The 16,060-nt window shown below is 27.3% G+C and overlaps 2 protein-coding genes across 2 annotated transcripts; one reads left to right on the forward strand and one right to left on the reverse strand.

Annotated features, from left to right (window-relative positions):
- The first annotated feature begins 880 nt into the window (after positions 1-880).
- Positions 881-11,001, forward strand: LOC132919697 (DDB1- and CUL4-associated factor 10). Its single transcript, XM_060981477.1, has 8 exons — positions 881-2,281; positions 3,231-3,344; positions 3,909-4,106; positions 4,985-5,159; positions 6,785-6,934; positions 6,993-7,171; positions 7,232-7,413; positions 8,946-11,001. The coding sequence occupies exons 1-8, from the start codon at positions 2,037-2,039 to the stop codon at positions 9,620-9,622; spliced, it is 1,920 nt and encodes a 639-aa protein (XP_060837460.1). The 5' UTR covers positions 881-2,036; the 3' UTR covers positions 9,623-11,001.
- LOC132919698 (lipid droplet-regulating VLDL assembly factor AUP1-like) lies at positions 10,987-15,457 on the reverse strand. Its single transcript, XM_060981479.1, has 9 exons — positions 15,246-15,457; positions 14,793-14,933; positions 14,574-14,721; positions 14,320-14,498; positions 14,086-14,247; positions 13,885-14,005; positions 13,605-13,773; positions 12,439-12,536; positions 10,987-11,667 (listed from the first exon to the last, which is right to left on the reverse strand). The coding sequence occupies exons 1-9, from the start codon at positions 15,287-15,289 to the stop codon at positions 11,548-11,550; spliced, it is 1,182 nt and encodes a 393-aa protein (XP_060837462.1). The 5' UTR covers positions 15,290-15,457; the 3' UTR covers positions 10,987-11,547.
- Positions 15,458-16,060: the final 603 nt, after the last annotated feature.

Raw genomic sequence — 16,060 nt, forward strand, 5'->3', positions numbered from 1 at the left:
TGTTTGCGATAATATGGACTAAATCGTTAAAATAATTACCCTTATACCCCCAAGAATTCTAGACTTCTTTTTTATGCCATTTATTATTATTATCATTATTGACATTACTCATTAACCATCATTTTACAGTATATTTTGGTATTCGTTTAGTCCTATACAATTATAACAATTACGTTATGAAGGTATTGCAAAAGGTAGTCAATAATATAAATAGAAAAACCAAACGACTAAATCTTACTCAACAGCTGTAGATAGCCGGGCAATAGACAAACGCAAAAAATAATAGTACCTACCTATATTAAAATATAATGTGTGAGATCGGCTACGGGTAATAAAGGCTACCGCGCCAAAGCTGTTCGATGTCGGATGTATAAATACGGCGAAGTCGACATTGGAAGTCGGTGTACACAGCTCGCGATCATAGTTTCTGTATTTATAAACTTTGTTTACACGTTGTGCAACGGCGTGTATGTGCCTAGCTAATACCTATATTGGTTATTATTGTTGTTCCGATCGATGCCGTGGCGATCGGATCATTCGGATCGATCAACGGGAACCCCCACTCGTGCCGACAATAATATAAATAATACAATAATTGAAGTTTAACACGACAACGCCCGATTAGCAGTAATGAATTTATCGTTGTCATTACGGCGACCACAAAATAATAAATAATTAATATTTATAAATATTAAATACAATAGTATTTGTTAATAACACCGCACGTACATGGCAGTCGTAACTGCCGAGAGTACGGCGAGCGTGTGTGAATAGTAATAGCAAAAAGTCCCCGGCGAGTACCGTGGCGTCGTCTAAGGTGAAAACGCTCGAAACACTTTCCAATTTAGTGTTTTTTGTTTCGCTCTGCGGTTCGCGACGCGCACGCGACAATAACATAATATGTAATATTATTTTCGACGATCCGTGACAAAACCAGTAGTCACTCGAACACGTTTGGGACGATAAACATTCGACGACAACGGTGTAACATCGTCACATCGGTTGCCGACGATTCGTCGTGTCGTGCCCGAAAATACGACTTCATCACGGGCGTTATTAGATACAATTATTATTATTATCATCGTCGTCGTAGGTACGTCGAGACGCGGCGCAAGACTATCGCGTATTATTGGCGTCTGTCGGACTCGTGGCTCGTGCCGTCGTCGTGTATTACGTAAGCGTATTTTCACCGACTCGGCGGCAGTCGCGGTCGCAGCAGCTGTTGTCGACGGGAATCAAACGGAACAGCGTACAGCGGCTGGTGACCACCGGTACGTCGTCGCGGTTTTGGTGGGTAGTGGGTACAGTGGACGGCGCACGCCACCTCCAATCGGCATGACAGCGTCGAATCGACCCGCCGACGAACGTGCTTAAACGTCGACGAATCGGCGCGTGTTTCGCGTGATATTTCGCCGTTGTTGTTTGTATACATTTTGCGAGCGTGTTGACCGCAATTCGTTAATCGCATAGTGGCTAATAATAATTCGATAATCTTAATCTAATAATATCGTTTATCCGATTATCGTCTCCGTTTCACGCGTCTGAGATTGTTTTCGATTTCGGCGGCGTGGACTACAGACCACAGAGTATCGCGGTATGGTAATGTGGAGTGTGGACGACTGACGAGTGACGGGCGGCGACGACACGCATCATCGGATCACGGTTTTGATAAACTGATAACGGCACGGTACACCGTTGATAACGAAAAGTTATATTATTATTTTCTCGTTGATAGCCACTACTCAAGTCTGGTCTACTCTCGATTTCTATTGCGCAAAGTCGATACTGCTGATACACTCAACATGAAAATTTAACGTCGAACCCCGGACCGCGACCGTTTTGCGAGGATATCGTTTGTTTTTAGTTTTCTCCTCTTTGTCATAAGTCGTGAACTGACTTTTGTCTTCGGCGACTTTTAAAAAGTTGTGATAAGCACACTTAGCGGTGGTTCGTCTGTCCTACGTGCATAACGCTTGATTTCATGTACGTTGATCGTATGCATTAACAGCCTCGTTGTCTTCGTCGTCTTCGCCGTCATGAGTACGACATATTACGATCCGGATGGTTTACAGAGCGTCAAACGCAGACGTACTTCTAACTTCCGTGACACGTATTTGCGTAATCGCGAGTATGGCTTCCGACCCAAGTATGGCGATCAAAGTCGTTTACATTGCGAGATGTATACATCCATTTATCCCATCGCTAAATGGGAATACGACGTTTCAAACAATGACATCACCAATCCGGCTGGTATATTCAATTTGGAATTCTCCCCAGATGGGTAAGCATTATCCTCTACTTCTTACTTTTTTAGATATTTACAAAATTATTATTTGTTTATGGCCAATTAGTTGTACATAATTGTATATATCAATTTTATTACAATATATTGCTTTATACTAATTGTATCAGTCCTTTTTGTTTTGATTCACTGTTTTGACGATTATAGATATACCTGTGTATAATAATGAATATGCACAAGTGATAGACTTTAGCCTTTTAGGTGTTAAGTGGTCAGAAGTCTTGATTGAATTTGATGACGACATATATAAAAACTTGCAAAAAATCTTATTTGAAATCTTGTTGAAAATACTACTAGTACTATTGTCTATTTTCTTTTTCAATATTTAATTTTCTGTAGATCTGTTTACAAACAATTTCTGTATTATCATTGAATAATTACTGTTAGATAAATAAATTTAAAACATTTTTTCAATTTCCAAATTTGGAATTAATAATTTTATAATTTTTGTTGGTAATACACATGTTACTCTAATATTTAAATATTCTAAAAAAAAACTCATAACCTTTCCGATCATGGTCAATTATATATAGTAAAGGTATTTATATATATATATTTATCATCAAATGACTAATACCAATAATAACCTTCACCTTTGATTAAAACATTTTTAGCCGTAGTAATATTTTCAAAAATAATTCAGTTAAAATAAATTGAATGCCCAAAATGTCATACAGTTTATTATAAAATATAATTTTCTATAAAATGTTTACATAAAAATATTCAAGGACTTTATAGAAACTTAGAAAAAAAACGAATAAAAATTGCAAATTATGATCTTTTTTAAAATATTAAATGTTTTATACATAATAAAGATAAGTTATTTAATGATGGCGTCGTGGAAATAATGTGTAAGGGGTCCCCACGACGTCGTCGATTTAAACTGAAAAAAAAAAGTTATTTGATTATAATTCACTTTATTTTCTAGGAAAATATTGGCAGCAGCATGCGAAAAGAAGAGCATTATGTTATTTGATCCTGTTACTCAAAAGTATATAACATCAATAAAAAAAGCCCATAATGATTGTGTTAATTGTATTAAGTAAGTACTTAATTATTTTTAAATCTATAATTTTCTTTTTATAGATAAAATTTAAGTTGAATAAAAGAAAAGCACTGTTATGTATATCATTTTGACTAGAGGGAAACATAGCCCATGTCCTATAATAAATATTTAAATTTTTTACATTTAAGTAATAATTTATTTGTTTTACGACATGATATATAATTAAAAATTAAAACTTACTTTATCTATCACCAACATTTGTCTTATATCTATAAATAAAATATTAAGCAAATGTATATGTTCACTATCACTTTTATATTTTTACATTTATAACATATTATTTTTCACAATATTTTAATAAAAATATATTAATAAATTAGTGTATTTCTTTAAAAAACAGTTTACAAATATTATTTCGCAAAATAGTAGTTAAAATTGGTACAATTTTTAGAATTTAAAGACATTTTTTTATAGTTTTATAATATTAATTTTATTTAATTTTTTATCTTATTACATATAATTGTATGTGTGTTATAAAATTCTTAAACTTGATAATAGTTATTAAAATTATATTTTATTATTATCTATTCTTTATTTTAGGTTTTTAGATTCTCGTATGTTTGCAACTTGTAGTGATGACACAACAATAGCATTATGGGATGTTCGAAATCTTAAAGACAATATAAGGGTATTGAGAGGGCATTGCAATTGGGTAAAAAGTATTGAATATTCAGCAAAAGACAATTTACTTGTTTCCAGTGGATTTGATGGGCAAATTTATACATGGGATATTAATAGGTAAAAATATTTTAAGTGATTAATAACATAATAATTAGAGTTAGAATGTTTATGACCTTAAAAACACTAAAAAATGCATGTAAATATGCACAATAAATATCAAAATGTGTCTTTTTAAAATTAGTTTACTACTAATCCAAAATGTATTCTTAATTAATTTACAACTATTTTAATAATTTTAAACTTAAATACAAATTTAAGATATACAAATATGAGATTTTTGAAATTAAAAATATAGGTGCTTAAATATAATTTTGTTTTTACTCAAATGTATTTGTGTAGTCAAGCAGTATTGGAACATTTAACTTTTGATATTTTTAGTGAAAATAAAACGCATATACTAATATAATTCAATAACACTGGCCATGGCACACCATACACTAAACTAAAGATTTTATAATGTAAGTCATTATGTCCTATCGGCATCATCACACTATTGCAATCATCGTTCGTAAAAATGATTGTATTGATTAATAAGCGTAGAGTTATAGTAAAGATAAATCACTAATAAAGATAAGTTAATAATATAAACTACACGTTTTTCTTGTTTTTGTTAGTTGTGAAACTAACAATGCCTACCTATGGGTTTATATTTATGTTTATAATATATTTAAGTTATTTTTTTGGCAATATATGCATTTATTTACAATTTTTTGGTGAAATATGCATTTATTTCTAAAAATCCCTTAATATGCAAAAATATGTAAAATTAAATTAAATGTTTCTGATTTTATGTCATACAAACCAAATTTCTTACTGGGTTTGCAATGTGTACGACTAAAAGAAAAAATATGCAAAAGTCATAAACATCCTAACCTTAATAATAATAAACATGAATTTATTGTATTTAACAAAATTATTATTTGTTTTCAATATAGTTACTCAGAAGAAGGGAGAGTTCCCAATAACTCTGTATGTCACATTAATGGACTTATGCGTATTAAACTTCTTCCTGATTCTAGCAAATTAATTGTTTGCACGACAAGTGGCTTCATATTACTTATAAACAATTTAGACTTGGAGACACTTGGTACAGATATTCAAGGATTCAAAGTAATTTTTATATTTCAAATATCTATTATTTATAACTTTATAAGTTTTTAGATTCTGAACGAAGTGAGGAATGTATTGATTTTACAATGATGTATGTTTTTTTTTTTTTGTGTCATCACGATTTGGAGTAGAAATAATGCTTTGATTTTTGACTTCAGCCCCTCTTTGTAAAGAAAAATTCATCTAGTTGATGGAAAAAATTCCAGTAGTTTTCAAAAGCGTTAGGAAAAACCCTAAAAAAGTGACGAAAAAACGGGAATTTTTACGTATAATCACTTTTCAACAAAATCGATTTTTTTTATTTTGCTGTAACTCGAAAACAAATCATTGTAAATACTTTAAATTTTTACCAAATGTTTATATTAACGTTCTCTATTTATAATTAAATTTTCAAAATATTTTGACCTTTTTTAAACTATTTATAGATGATTGAAATTTTCGATTTTTCTGTTTTTTTTTTTTTTTTTTGAAATGCCCATAAAAAAAATTTGGCTTTACATAAAATCATTAAAATTTAATACAAGGCTTATTATATGTTGTATTTATCGTAGTAATAAAAAATTCAAAAATCGTTAGTCACAATTTTTGTTTATAAACATTTAAAATTCAAATGTTTACGAAATATATCAAAATCGCGAAAATTTACAAGGAATTTTGATATTGAAAATTCATAAATTTTTTGTGATTTATACCTAAGAGATAAAAAAATTCTACACAAAGTTATCAATAAGTTTTCCTTGAAGTAACTGTAAAAAAAAATTCTAGCGTCAATATAGAAATATTTTATGATCGTATAAAATTTAATTTTTTTACGAAATCGAGTAAAATAACGATATATTACAATTTAAATATAGGTAATAATATAATATATCCTATTAATTATCCTAGATTGACAAATCAACTCCGTTTAGAATTGTTTTTGTAAACAATGATACCTGTCATTGCATTCAAATTTAACACATCCATTATAGTGATCTACTATACAGCAGAGCAATACCCATTTGCCCACCTTTTTTTTATTAAGCATTGCAGAACAATTTTTATTTAAACAAAATTTATCTTGAAATAATAATAACCTCGTAATAATGGGCTAGAAACTTTCTTAATGAATTTCTATTTCTTGAAACTATAACAACTACAGTACCATTAATTACTTTGATAAAAAATTTTTTTTATAATTATCTTCTAATAATGTACCTAAATTACTATATTTGGTATTATCATTTATATATTTGTTTTTATAATATTATTTTACAATAAATAATTCTACAAAAACTATTACTTATTTGTTTAAAAGTCAGTATACAATTAAAACTTATTTAATATTATTCTTTATTTTATTTTTATTAATATTTTAAGTTAAAAATGTTTATTGCTAAAAAGATTTTCTGTCATTTAAACGAATTAAAAAAAAATATATAAATTATTTTTAATTTTTTTTTTTTTTAATTTAATTAAATGTTTTTATTTCACATTAGTTATTATATAGAATTTTATTTTATTATAGGTCATGTTTTAGTTTTTAGAGGTTTATATTATAAATATCTTTGCTTGATATATAAATATATCTTATTTTATTTTGAATTGTAATTAATACGTTAAAAACCTTAAAATATTATTTTTAGCCAAACATGTATCGTTTGATGCAACTGAGTAAAACTACCATTCCTAATGCAGCTGCACACACACACATGTTTACTCGAAAACGAAACCGTGTTGAATTCATTGTAGATTTTCCTAGAAATGATGATGCCGAAATAATATCTTCTATCCAGGTAATACTTTCATATATATATATCAAAATTATTTAAGTAAAAAACATTTTATTATTAGGTACACCCACAAGGTTGGAATGTATTAAGTCGAAATGTTACCACTGATGAACAGTCTGAATGGACATGTGTACATGATATACAAGACTTTGCTGTTCCTAAACAACAACAAAATGAACCTGAAGAACTGAGTTCTGAAGAAGCAAACTCATTGGAACATTCTTTAGCTGATGACCCAATGTAATCAACAATTAAAAATACATTTTGAAAGTGATCTGTACATTTCTTTCCATTTTTTAGGGAAGGAAGACTACATCGACGCACTCATGTTGTGATTCCTCGAGACATAAATGTTGGCATAAGTAGTATGATACCATTTTCTGTGTTAGGACCAACTAGAGGTAATCGCCAAGCTGACTTATGGGAAGCAATGATGAATGTCAATAGTGGTAATCGCATAAGAAGTTTAAGATATTTATCAGGCATGTATATTATACTATTAAATATTAAATTTAAATATATTTACTAAGTAATATTTTTTATTGCTCAATAGAATTAAGTTAGTTAATTTTACAATTCACATTACCCATAAGTTATGACTTATGACTGAAAACCTAAAAAACACTTATTAGTTATTAGTTTACTAAAACTGCAACAATAATTTATTGATAAAGCTTGAAAATATAATAAGGTTTCTCATAAACAGCTCATACTGTAACCAAAAAATCTATGGAAATTTGGATGAAATTAGATATTTAAATGAAGAATAGCAATTTCAATAATTTTTTGTAATTCTAAAATATTATTTGTAGGAAATGAAACTTTTATTTACAATATTATATTTTATATATACACAAGGATATTTTTAATATATTTAAATTAAGTTAAAGCTATTTTCTATTTATATTACGGACCTTTTCACACTGTTTTATAGTAAGGCTATATTAATTCAAAAGTTAATAACAATACTAAATAATATAAATGTACCTATACTATTATAATAATAAAATAAATGCAATATTTTCAGAATTTAAAAAAATATTAAATTAAACTAACCTTTTATATTAGTTAAATAAATTACTTAAATGACAATATCAAATACATATTATTATTACATTTACCTACTAATATAAACAGTCTTGGCTTAGAATTATTTATAACTGAATTAAATAAAACACCTACATTACCATAACTTACTCAATAATAAGATTTATTAATTATTCGACACTTACTGTGCTGTAAAGTGGTTACTTTTCATTATTTTTTTTTACCAATTATTAAGAAAAGTATTGTACATTTTTCTTTGACACCCTCAAAGTAGCAATTAAATTCACCTTGCAATCTAAATTATATTAAAGTTAAAGATTTTTACTCCTCCAAAAGACAATGATAATCAATAATTAAAAAGTAATTTATGAAATTTCTGTATAGGTATATAAAGTATTTTTTGGTTAGCACGATAATATGTTATGTAATTTTGATAAATTAAAATTATTTCCCTCACCAATGTTTAATCGAGCAATATTAAACTAGTACTTACTTTTATAATTTATTCAGATTAAGAGTGAATTATATTGATCATATCCATGCATGTCTGGCAGGTAGCAGCTCAGTTAACATGTATGAGAGTGATACACTCTTAACCTGAACAGATTATAGATTAGTTTTGTAAAACTATTTCTTATTTCAGAATATTATTGAAAGTAATATACTTTACTTTTTTTTTAAATTTTTCTATAATTTTTCTAATTTTTACAAATAAAGTCCTTAAATAAACATGATATGTGTTTAAAGGTTTTAAAAGTAAGAAATTGCATAATATTCTTTCAATTTTACTATTTCTCACATTTGGATATTGAAACATTAAAACATTAAAATAGTTATTACGATAAAATTCTGTAATTAGGATAATATTCTGAGACAACAAAGTGTTTTTTAATTTTTTATAATATTCTACTCTTAATACTGATGTTATGTGTTACTTAATAATTAATATTTAAAAATGATATTTTAGAAGGACGAGAGCGAATATTAGGAACATATTCTGGTGTACGGATCGTACGTAGTGCAACTGGATTACAAGATCAAGACCAAGACGACATGGAGGAAATGATAGCAGATGATGATACCGCTTCAGAGCGATTAGTCACAGTATTATTTAACCGGAATGGCAATCGTGTGCCTGATATCAGAATGCGTGGTTATCTATCCCCAAATTCTAGAATTGATATCACTCGACCAAGTAGACGTAGTACGGTAGAAGTAGGAACTGGTACAGATGCAGTGGTGTTTATTGGCAATAGGCAACGTCGTAACAACTATGTTCTGAATTGTATGAATAGATTTCAAGTGCCCCTTAATCATAAAATACACAAAAATTTTAATCGTCTTACACATTTTATTGAAGAGGCAAATGTGGGTAGAGGGTACATCAAAGAACTTTGTTATTCTAGCGATGGGCGTATAATATGTTCACCCTTCAGTCATGGAGTAAGACTATTATCATTTTCGCCCAACTGTGATGAATTATCTACTTTGCTTCCAAAACTGCCAGGTGTAAAACTTCATGAGATTGGTACAAACGTTTCTCATTCTAACATTGTACTCTGTACCAAATTCTCACCAGTCCATCCTTTGCTCGTATCTGGTTGTTTAGCTGGTCGAATCGTTTGGTACCAACCGAGACTATAATTAATACTTAATGACTATAATATTGTATGTATATTATGTTTTTTATTTATAATAATCTACTATTCAAGTTTTGAATAATACATTTTTTGTTTGTTTTAACATTGAAACTTAATGCCACTGTATGTATAGAACATACAAAGACAACATATCTTCTCATGTATAAATATGTTACTTGTATCGAATATGTCAACGATTATATTCATAAACAATATTTAAGGTCTAGTTTACTCCAAATAGTTTTTTTTCGTATGGATGTAATGAAATATATAAAAAGTTAGTCACTTGTACGCAAAATATGTATGCTCAATAAGTAAGAGACTGTATAAACATCATTTATTCTTGTCTTTCTTTTTTCTTTTTCTTTAAAAAAAAAAGATTAAATGATCGCAATAGTTTAATTTTTTTATCTAGACAATTTCCAACTGTTGTACATTTTGCAACACGATCTTTTTTGATACTACTAGACCTTAAGAACAATGCAGTGGCTTATTTGTAATACAACAATAATCTCAGTTTTCATAAAATTCTACAACTTGATACAACAAGCATTAGTAAACATTTTACTGGGTGAATCATGTATCTACCAGACTAATTGGTATTAAGAAAGTTCTAAAATACTTATAATATCAATGGAATTGATAAGGACTTCAACAATATTTGCTTATCGTGATAAATATTTTTAAATCTCACAATTTATTTCGATAACGCTATTAACAAAAATTGATTTATTACCAATGTTGAATCCATGATAAAAGAACTTATTTTGGTAAAAAAAATTACTACCTACTGTTACTATTATTATAATCTCGGGTAAGTGCATTCTAGCTTTGTCTAATAATTATAAGGTGCCTTAAAAAATAATTTTTGTTTCGTCTAAATAGTAAATGTTATTGACACTTCCAACTAAGAATGTTTTGTTAGGTTCTCTCTGTAATATAATATTTTTCCGATAATAATGTAAATTATTATTTATTATTGTTTGTTTTTCATTATAATTACCTCATGTTAATGTAAATAGGGGATTAAATATTATATCAAAATTAATTATTATTATTATTAAATATTTGTATCCAGAGCAATAAAAAAAAATTTTACAAATTGTATGTATCATAGTACATGCTATATGTATATATATATATATATCATAAACATATATACTATATGTAGTAATATATTAATTATCCATTATTGTTTTTTCGATACTATCTCGTGTTTATTCCTTTCGAACACTTATGGTCACTATACTATTCCTCTGCACTGTCGTTTTTGTTTTTTATCCATTTTGAAGGCTTACTGAATTAGTTTTACTGACATTAAACACACACTCCCTTTGTATGCCTTAATATATATAATAAAATAAAACATTTGTAAAGCTCGAATCAACGTGTATATTGTTTATAATTTCAAAATATCGTAATACAAGTTGTTAATAATCTTATAACCATAAACATAATATTATTAGATAAATATAATATGCATACTTATATAAAAAAAAATAAAAATGATTACCTATAATAATAAATCGATATACAAATATATCATAAAACAAGACTACTTGATCTGCATACGTGTTCTATTTAGCATTTATACACGTATCATGTATGAACACGTTAAGAATACAATCGAATGACAATAATGTTTTTCACGTAAGAAGTAGAAATACAACAAAAAGTCTGTAGGTAATAATACAATATATAAATATTGTCTAAAGTAATTTATTTAATAAGAGTTGTGTTAACATTCGTACAAAGGATAAACGCGTTTTATAATATCCAATAAGTACCTGCTCCATTTCCATAAAAATAAATTTAAAAAAAAATATAAACAAAGAGTGTTCAAATTAATTAAATTGGGAAATGTTCACAATAAAAATGAAGTACGCCGTTGTCCTTCTTTAGCCATCACCTACACACAGGTGCAAGTCACTAGACTAAATGATGAAGTCCGTGTTTATTAATGTACCGTTGGCGGGCTTCATCAATTAATTTTGCTTTCCTTTCCATAAATGATCCAACCCCAAAATTATTGGGTTCCGTTTTTTTGGACTATAAAAATTTACCAAAAAAATCATTAATCATTGAAAACATTATAAAAGTACAAGGCTACTAAACAAACTATAAAATATGATCGAAGTGTGAAACTTAATTTGTTTTCAAATTCATGACCTAAATAACTTGCAGTAAAAATTTAAAATTGGTCAATGATAATGTTTACTTTTTATGAAATAAATAATGTTAGCGCACTACTAGTTTTCACTGTCTGGGCCTTCCTTAAGAGGAAGCAATACTCGCATGTGTTGTATCCGTCTTACAATTGCGTAACATAGCAAATGTACACTCAGCAGATTACGTTTAGCTCTGTTAGTTTAAAAATTAGAGTGAATCGACACATTATCTGTGTTTGTATGTAAGTTTTTTATAATTATTCAGTTTTTAAGTGAGTTACATGCATTTTTAATTTATACTATATTGTACACGCATAACTTGCTAAAAAAATTGAACTAGAATAAAAAATCAATATAGATAATATTCTTACCATTAAGTTTCATAATAGGTCGATTCACTCTAGCTTTTAAACTAATGGAGCTAAACAACTGCTGGGTCTAACTTTGGTAGTTACGTACCAATAATTTTGACAGAGACAATAAATGTGGTTGTGGCGTTCTCTTAACATAGATAAAATGCCAAAATCACTATTTTTTTTATATTTTTAGTATTCTTAGAATAAAATCACCTATTATATAAATTATGGAGTGGACCAGTGGAGTATTAAGTAAAATTAAATTAATTTATAATTTATATAATATGACATATTACCGTTGTTTTTGGTACTTTGGAAGACTGTGGCAATGGAGTAAACTTAATAGTACCATCAAGTATATTAGTAATTGTTATATCAACACATCTTGTTCGCTCTGTGTAATAAAAAATAACCATTGAATGAAATTATAATATAATAATATAATTGTATAATAATGACACATAAATTCGTGAAATAAAACATGTTTAAACATTTTTATGTAAATCTTCATTTATGTAAATGATCTTAAAAATGTATGAATAAGAAAAAAATCTATTTTATAAATAAAACTTAATACCATCCTATAACCAGTTTCAAAAGAAAATAATCACTTTTTGTGCATACTGACTGACAATAATGAGGCCAAATTTCCCCCCACCTTACTAGCTGACGTTTACTGAAATTAACACACAATATTATAATGCACATAATTAGTAATATTATTATTAGAGCTTGGATTTTGCAGCAAATGCTTCATGTTCTTTTGATGGGTGTGTGATAGAAAGATAATAAAATATTATATGTAAAAACATTTTCAATCATTCTGATTTCAATAAAATCAACTTTTTTTGGTAATTTCCCCATTTGGTTATTATTATTATTTTTTTCACAATTTTAATTTAACATATTTCTATGTATATTATACTTCAACTATACTATTATTGTCAGAAACTATAAATAAATTATATATTATAAATTCACAATTGTGAAATGAATAAAATATTAATACTTTTTTTGTTCATGCATTTTTTATAAATGTTTTTATTGGACTTGCAAATTAACTAATATTTTTATCGTTTAAACATTTAAAAAATGATAATATTTTTTAAATGTAGATATATTAGTATTTTAAGTTTCAATACAATTCTGAACTTGATAGACATTTAAATTATTGATACCTTCTTTTATAAACTGCTACAAGCAATAATTTAAAAAAATTGAATGCTCTTGAACAGAATAGTAATGACATAAACCTCAAAATATGCAAAATAAAATTTCAAATATTATATTCTGTCAACCTTGAAGTAAATTTACATGTTATTTAAAATGAAATATAACTGGGAAAGATTGATAAGCATATGCATAAACTTGATTAATGACCTTTTTAAAATAATTTATATTAGAAATAAGTAAATATAAAATCATATTAATTTTATAAGTATAAGTTTATTGGTTAACTTACTTAAATTGGCAACAATGACATTTTTAGGAACATATGGAAGAACATCAGTAACTTGTGCAGCCATTCTTAATATTTCTGGATCTTCTTCAAAATTCTCCAGAATTGCATGTTTATTATGCTTTTTAGCTTTTTCTGCCAACTCCAAGAAATATTTTTTTTTATATTCATCCTAAAATTAAAATTGAATTATTTAATCAAGGTAGCAGCTGATATTAATTTTAGTACATAGAATAAAATAATATTATTCCATACTAAGATTTCAAATTTTTTTCTATCATACTTTATCATTCTTAGTAATATTTGAAGTAGATATGTTGAGTTCTTGTGAAATAGCTTTTTCCACCCTGGACATTAAAGTTTCATTAGATTCGTCATTGGATCTTTGAATCACTTCAAGAAGTCTGTTGTTATTTTTAAAATAATTTGAATTTGAATATTAAATTACGTACATGCTAATTATAACAGTTGAAAATTCACTTACTTGTACTCAAATTTAGTAAATGGAACAAAAAAAAACCAAAATATTTCTGAAATATTTTTTGATCCAAGAACTGATAGATTAATATTAACAAATGATGGTCGAGTAACTGTTAAAACTACTGGTTGTAAATTGTCACTTATTAAAGCTGGTACATTCGAAAATCTAATGTTTTGATAAAAAAAAATAATCATAATTTTATAAGTATCTAAAAATAAATAACACTTTAATATTTACTTAAGTAAAGCATATTTTCCATTAGTAGAAGCTCCTTCTGGAAACAAGAGCAACGACTTTTTATTGTTGTTAACTAAAAATTGTTTCAATACAGTCATCTCTGATGTAACATTGTCATTAGTCAATGTAGATATCAGCCCAAAATACAATGCTACAGGTGTACTGAATAAATTTGTTGGCTGAAAAGTTGAAATAAAAATAATAAATATAACAAATTATGAAAAATTACAATTGATAATAAATTATATACATACAGTAAAACATCCCGTTACCAAATGCAACGCAATATGATCAAACAATGACAAATAATTTGAAACCAACACTCTGCTATTCTTAAATGAAGAGTTTTCTTTTTCAACTACAATTAGTCCAAGAACACCAGACATAATTTTTAAAAGTGGCCTGTAAACGTAAACCTTATTTATTAGTACACACTCATAATAATATACAGCCGATTTATAAATATAATTTACCTGCGGATATTTGGGTAATTGCTCAAAATAACTGTTAAGAGTAATGCATTTATTGCAATAAAAACTCTCAAAACAACTAGTATAAGTCCAAATGGAAAATAAGCAATTATTCCTAGTGTTTCATTTACAGTTTTTGGAAACCTAAAAATTATAACCATTATATTTTTATAATTATACATTGCAGTTTATTAGCTTAATGGTAAACATTTAAAAAAAATATATTTTAAGTGTAATAACTAAAATAATTAACATATTAATACAATGAAAATATGTGACACTTATATACATCCAATCTTACATCTACGTAATTCCTTGCAAACGAAATACATCAAATCCCATTTAACCACAAGTGTTGTCATGTATTTTGTTAACATAAATACTCAAGACGTGAAAAAACGAAATGAAACCGATTGAACATTAGAAATTATAACACAATAATAATAAATTGCTCACCTTGATTTTTCCACTAAATTTTCGACTTCGATATTTGGGCTCATTGTTCAGAAGATATTGTGTTGCCGATTTAATTGTGGAACAAAATGTTTGATTCGATTTCAATTAGCCGAATGTATTCCAACTTCGCGAACAGCGGAATTGTCATTTATTATAAAAAATTGAATAAACATAATAATAATATTAGAATAATACGATCATTGCATTATCAATTATTATAATCCTCCTCCATTGATAAGTGATAACAGGTCTGATATCTAATATTGCTCAGTAGTTACTCAGTTTACAGTTGTAGATACTAAATATATATATATATATATATACATTATATATATATATATATATACATTATATATATATATATATACATTATATATATATATATATATACATTATATATATATATATATATACATTATATACTATGTAGCACACTACGTAAACACAGGTAAATACTAAATAGGTTCCTCGTCGCTCCACAGCAATATAGCACACGAGTGTTTAAATTCTACGATAAAGAATTAGTAAAATCAATTACTTAATATAATAATATTTTTTGTAACAGTCAGATTTGCTTCAGAGTTGTAAATTACAACTTGTAATAGTAGTTGCGTTTAGGCTAGACATACATGATTGACACTTCCATTTTGTCAAAAATGTCAAATCAGTTAAGATGATAATTGATAATGTTATAACAGTAGTATATTTTTTTTAAATAATTTGTCACGTCTTGTCGAGCAGACATTCTATACACTATAATAATATAGTATCAGTCCTCAGTCCTATAAGAACGTAAGATGTAACCCGTTGTGAAC

The sequence above is a fragment of the Rhopalosiphum padi genome, chromosome 2, assembly GCF_020882245.1.
Source record: "Rhopalosiphum padi isolate XX-2018 chromosome 2, ASM2088224v1, whole genome shotgun sequence".
In the NCBI taxonomy this organism is placed as follows: Eukaryota; Metazoa; Arthropoda; class Insecta; order Hemiptera; family Aphididae; genus Rhopalosiphum; species Rhopalosiphum padi.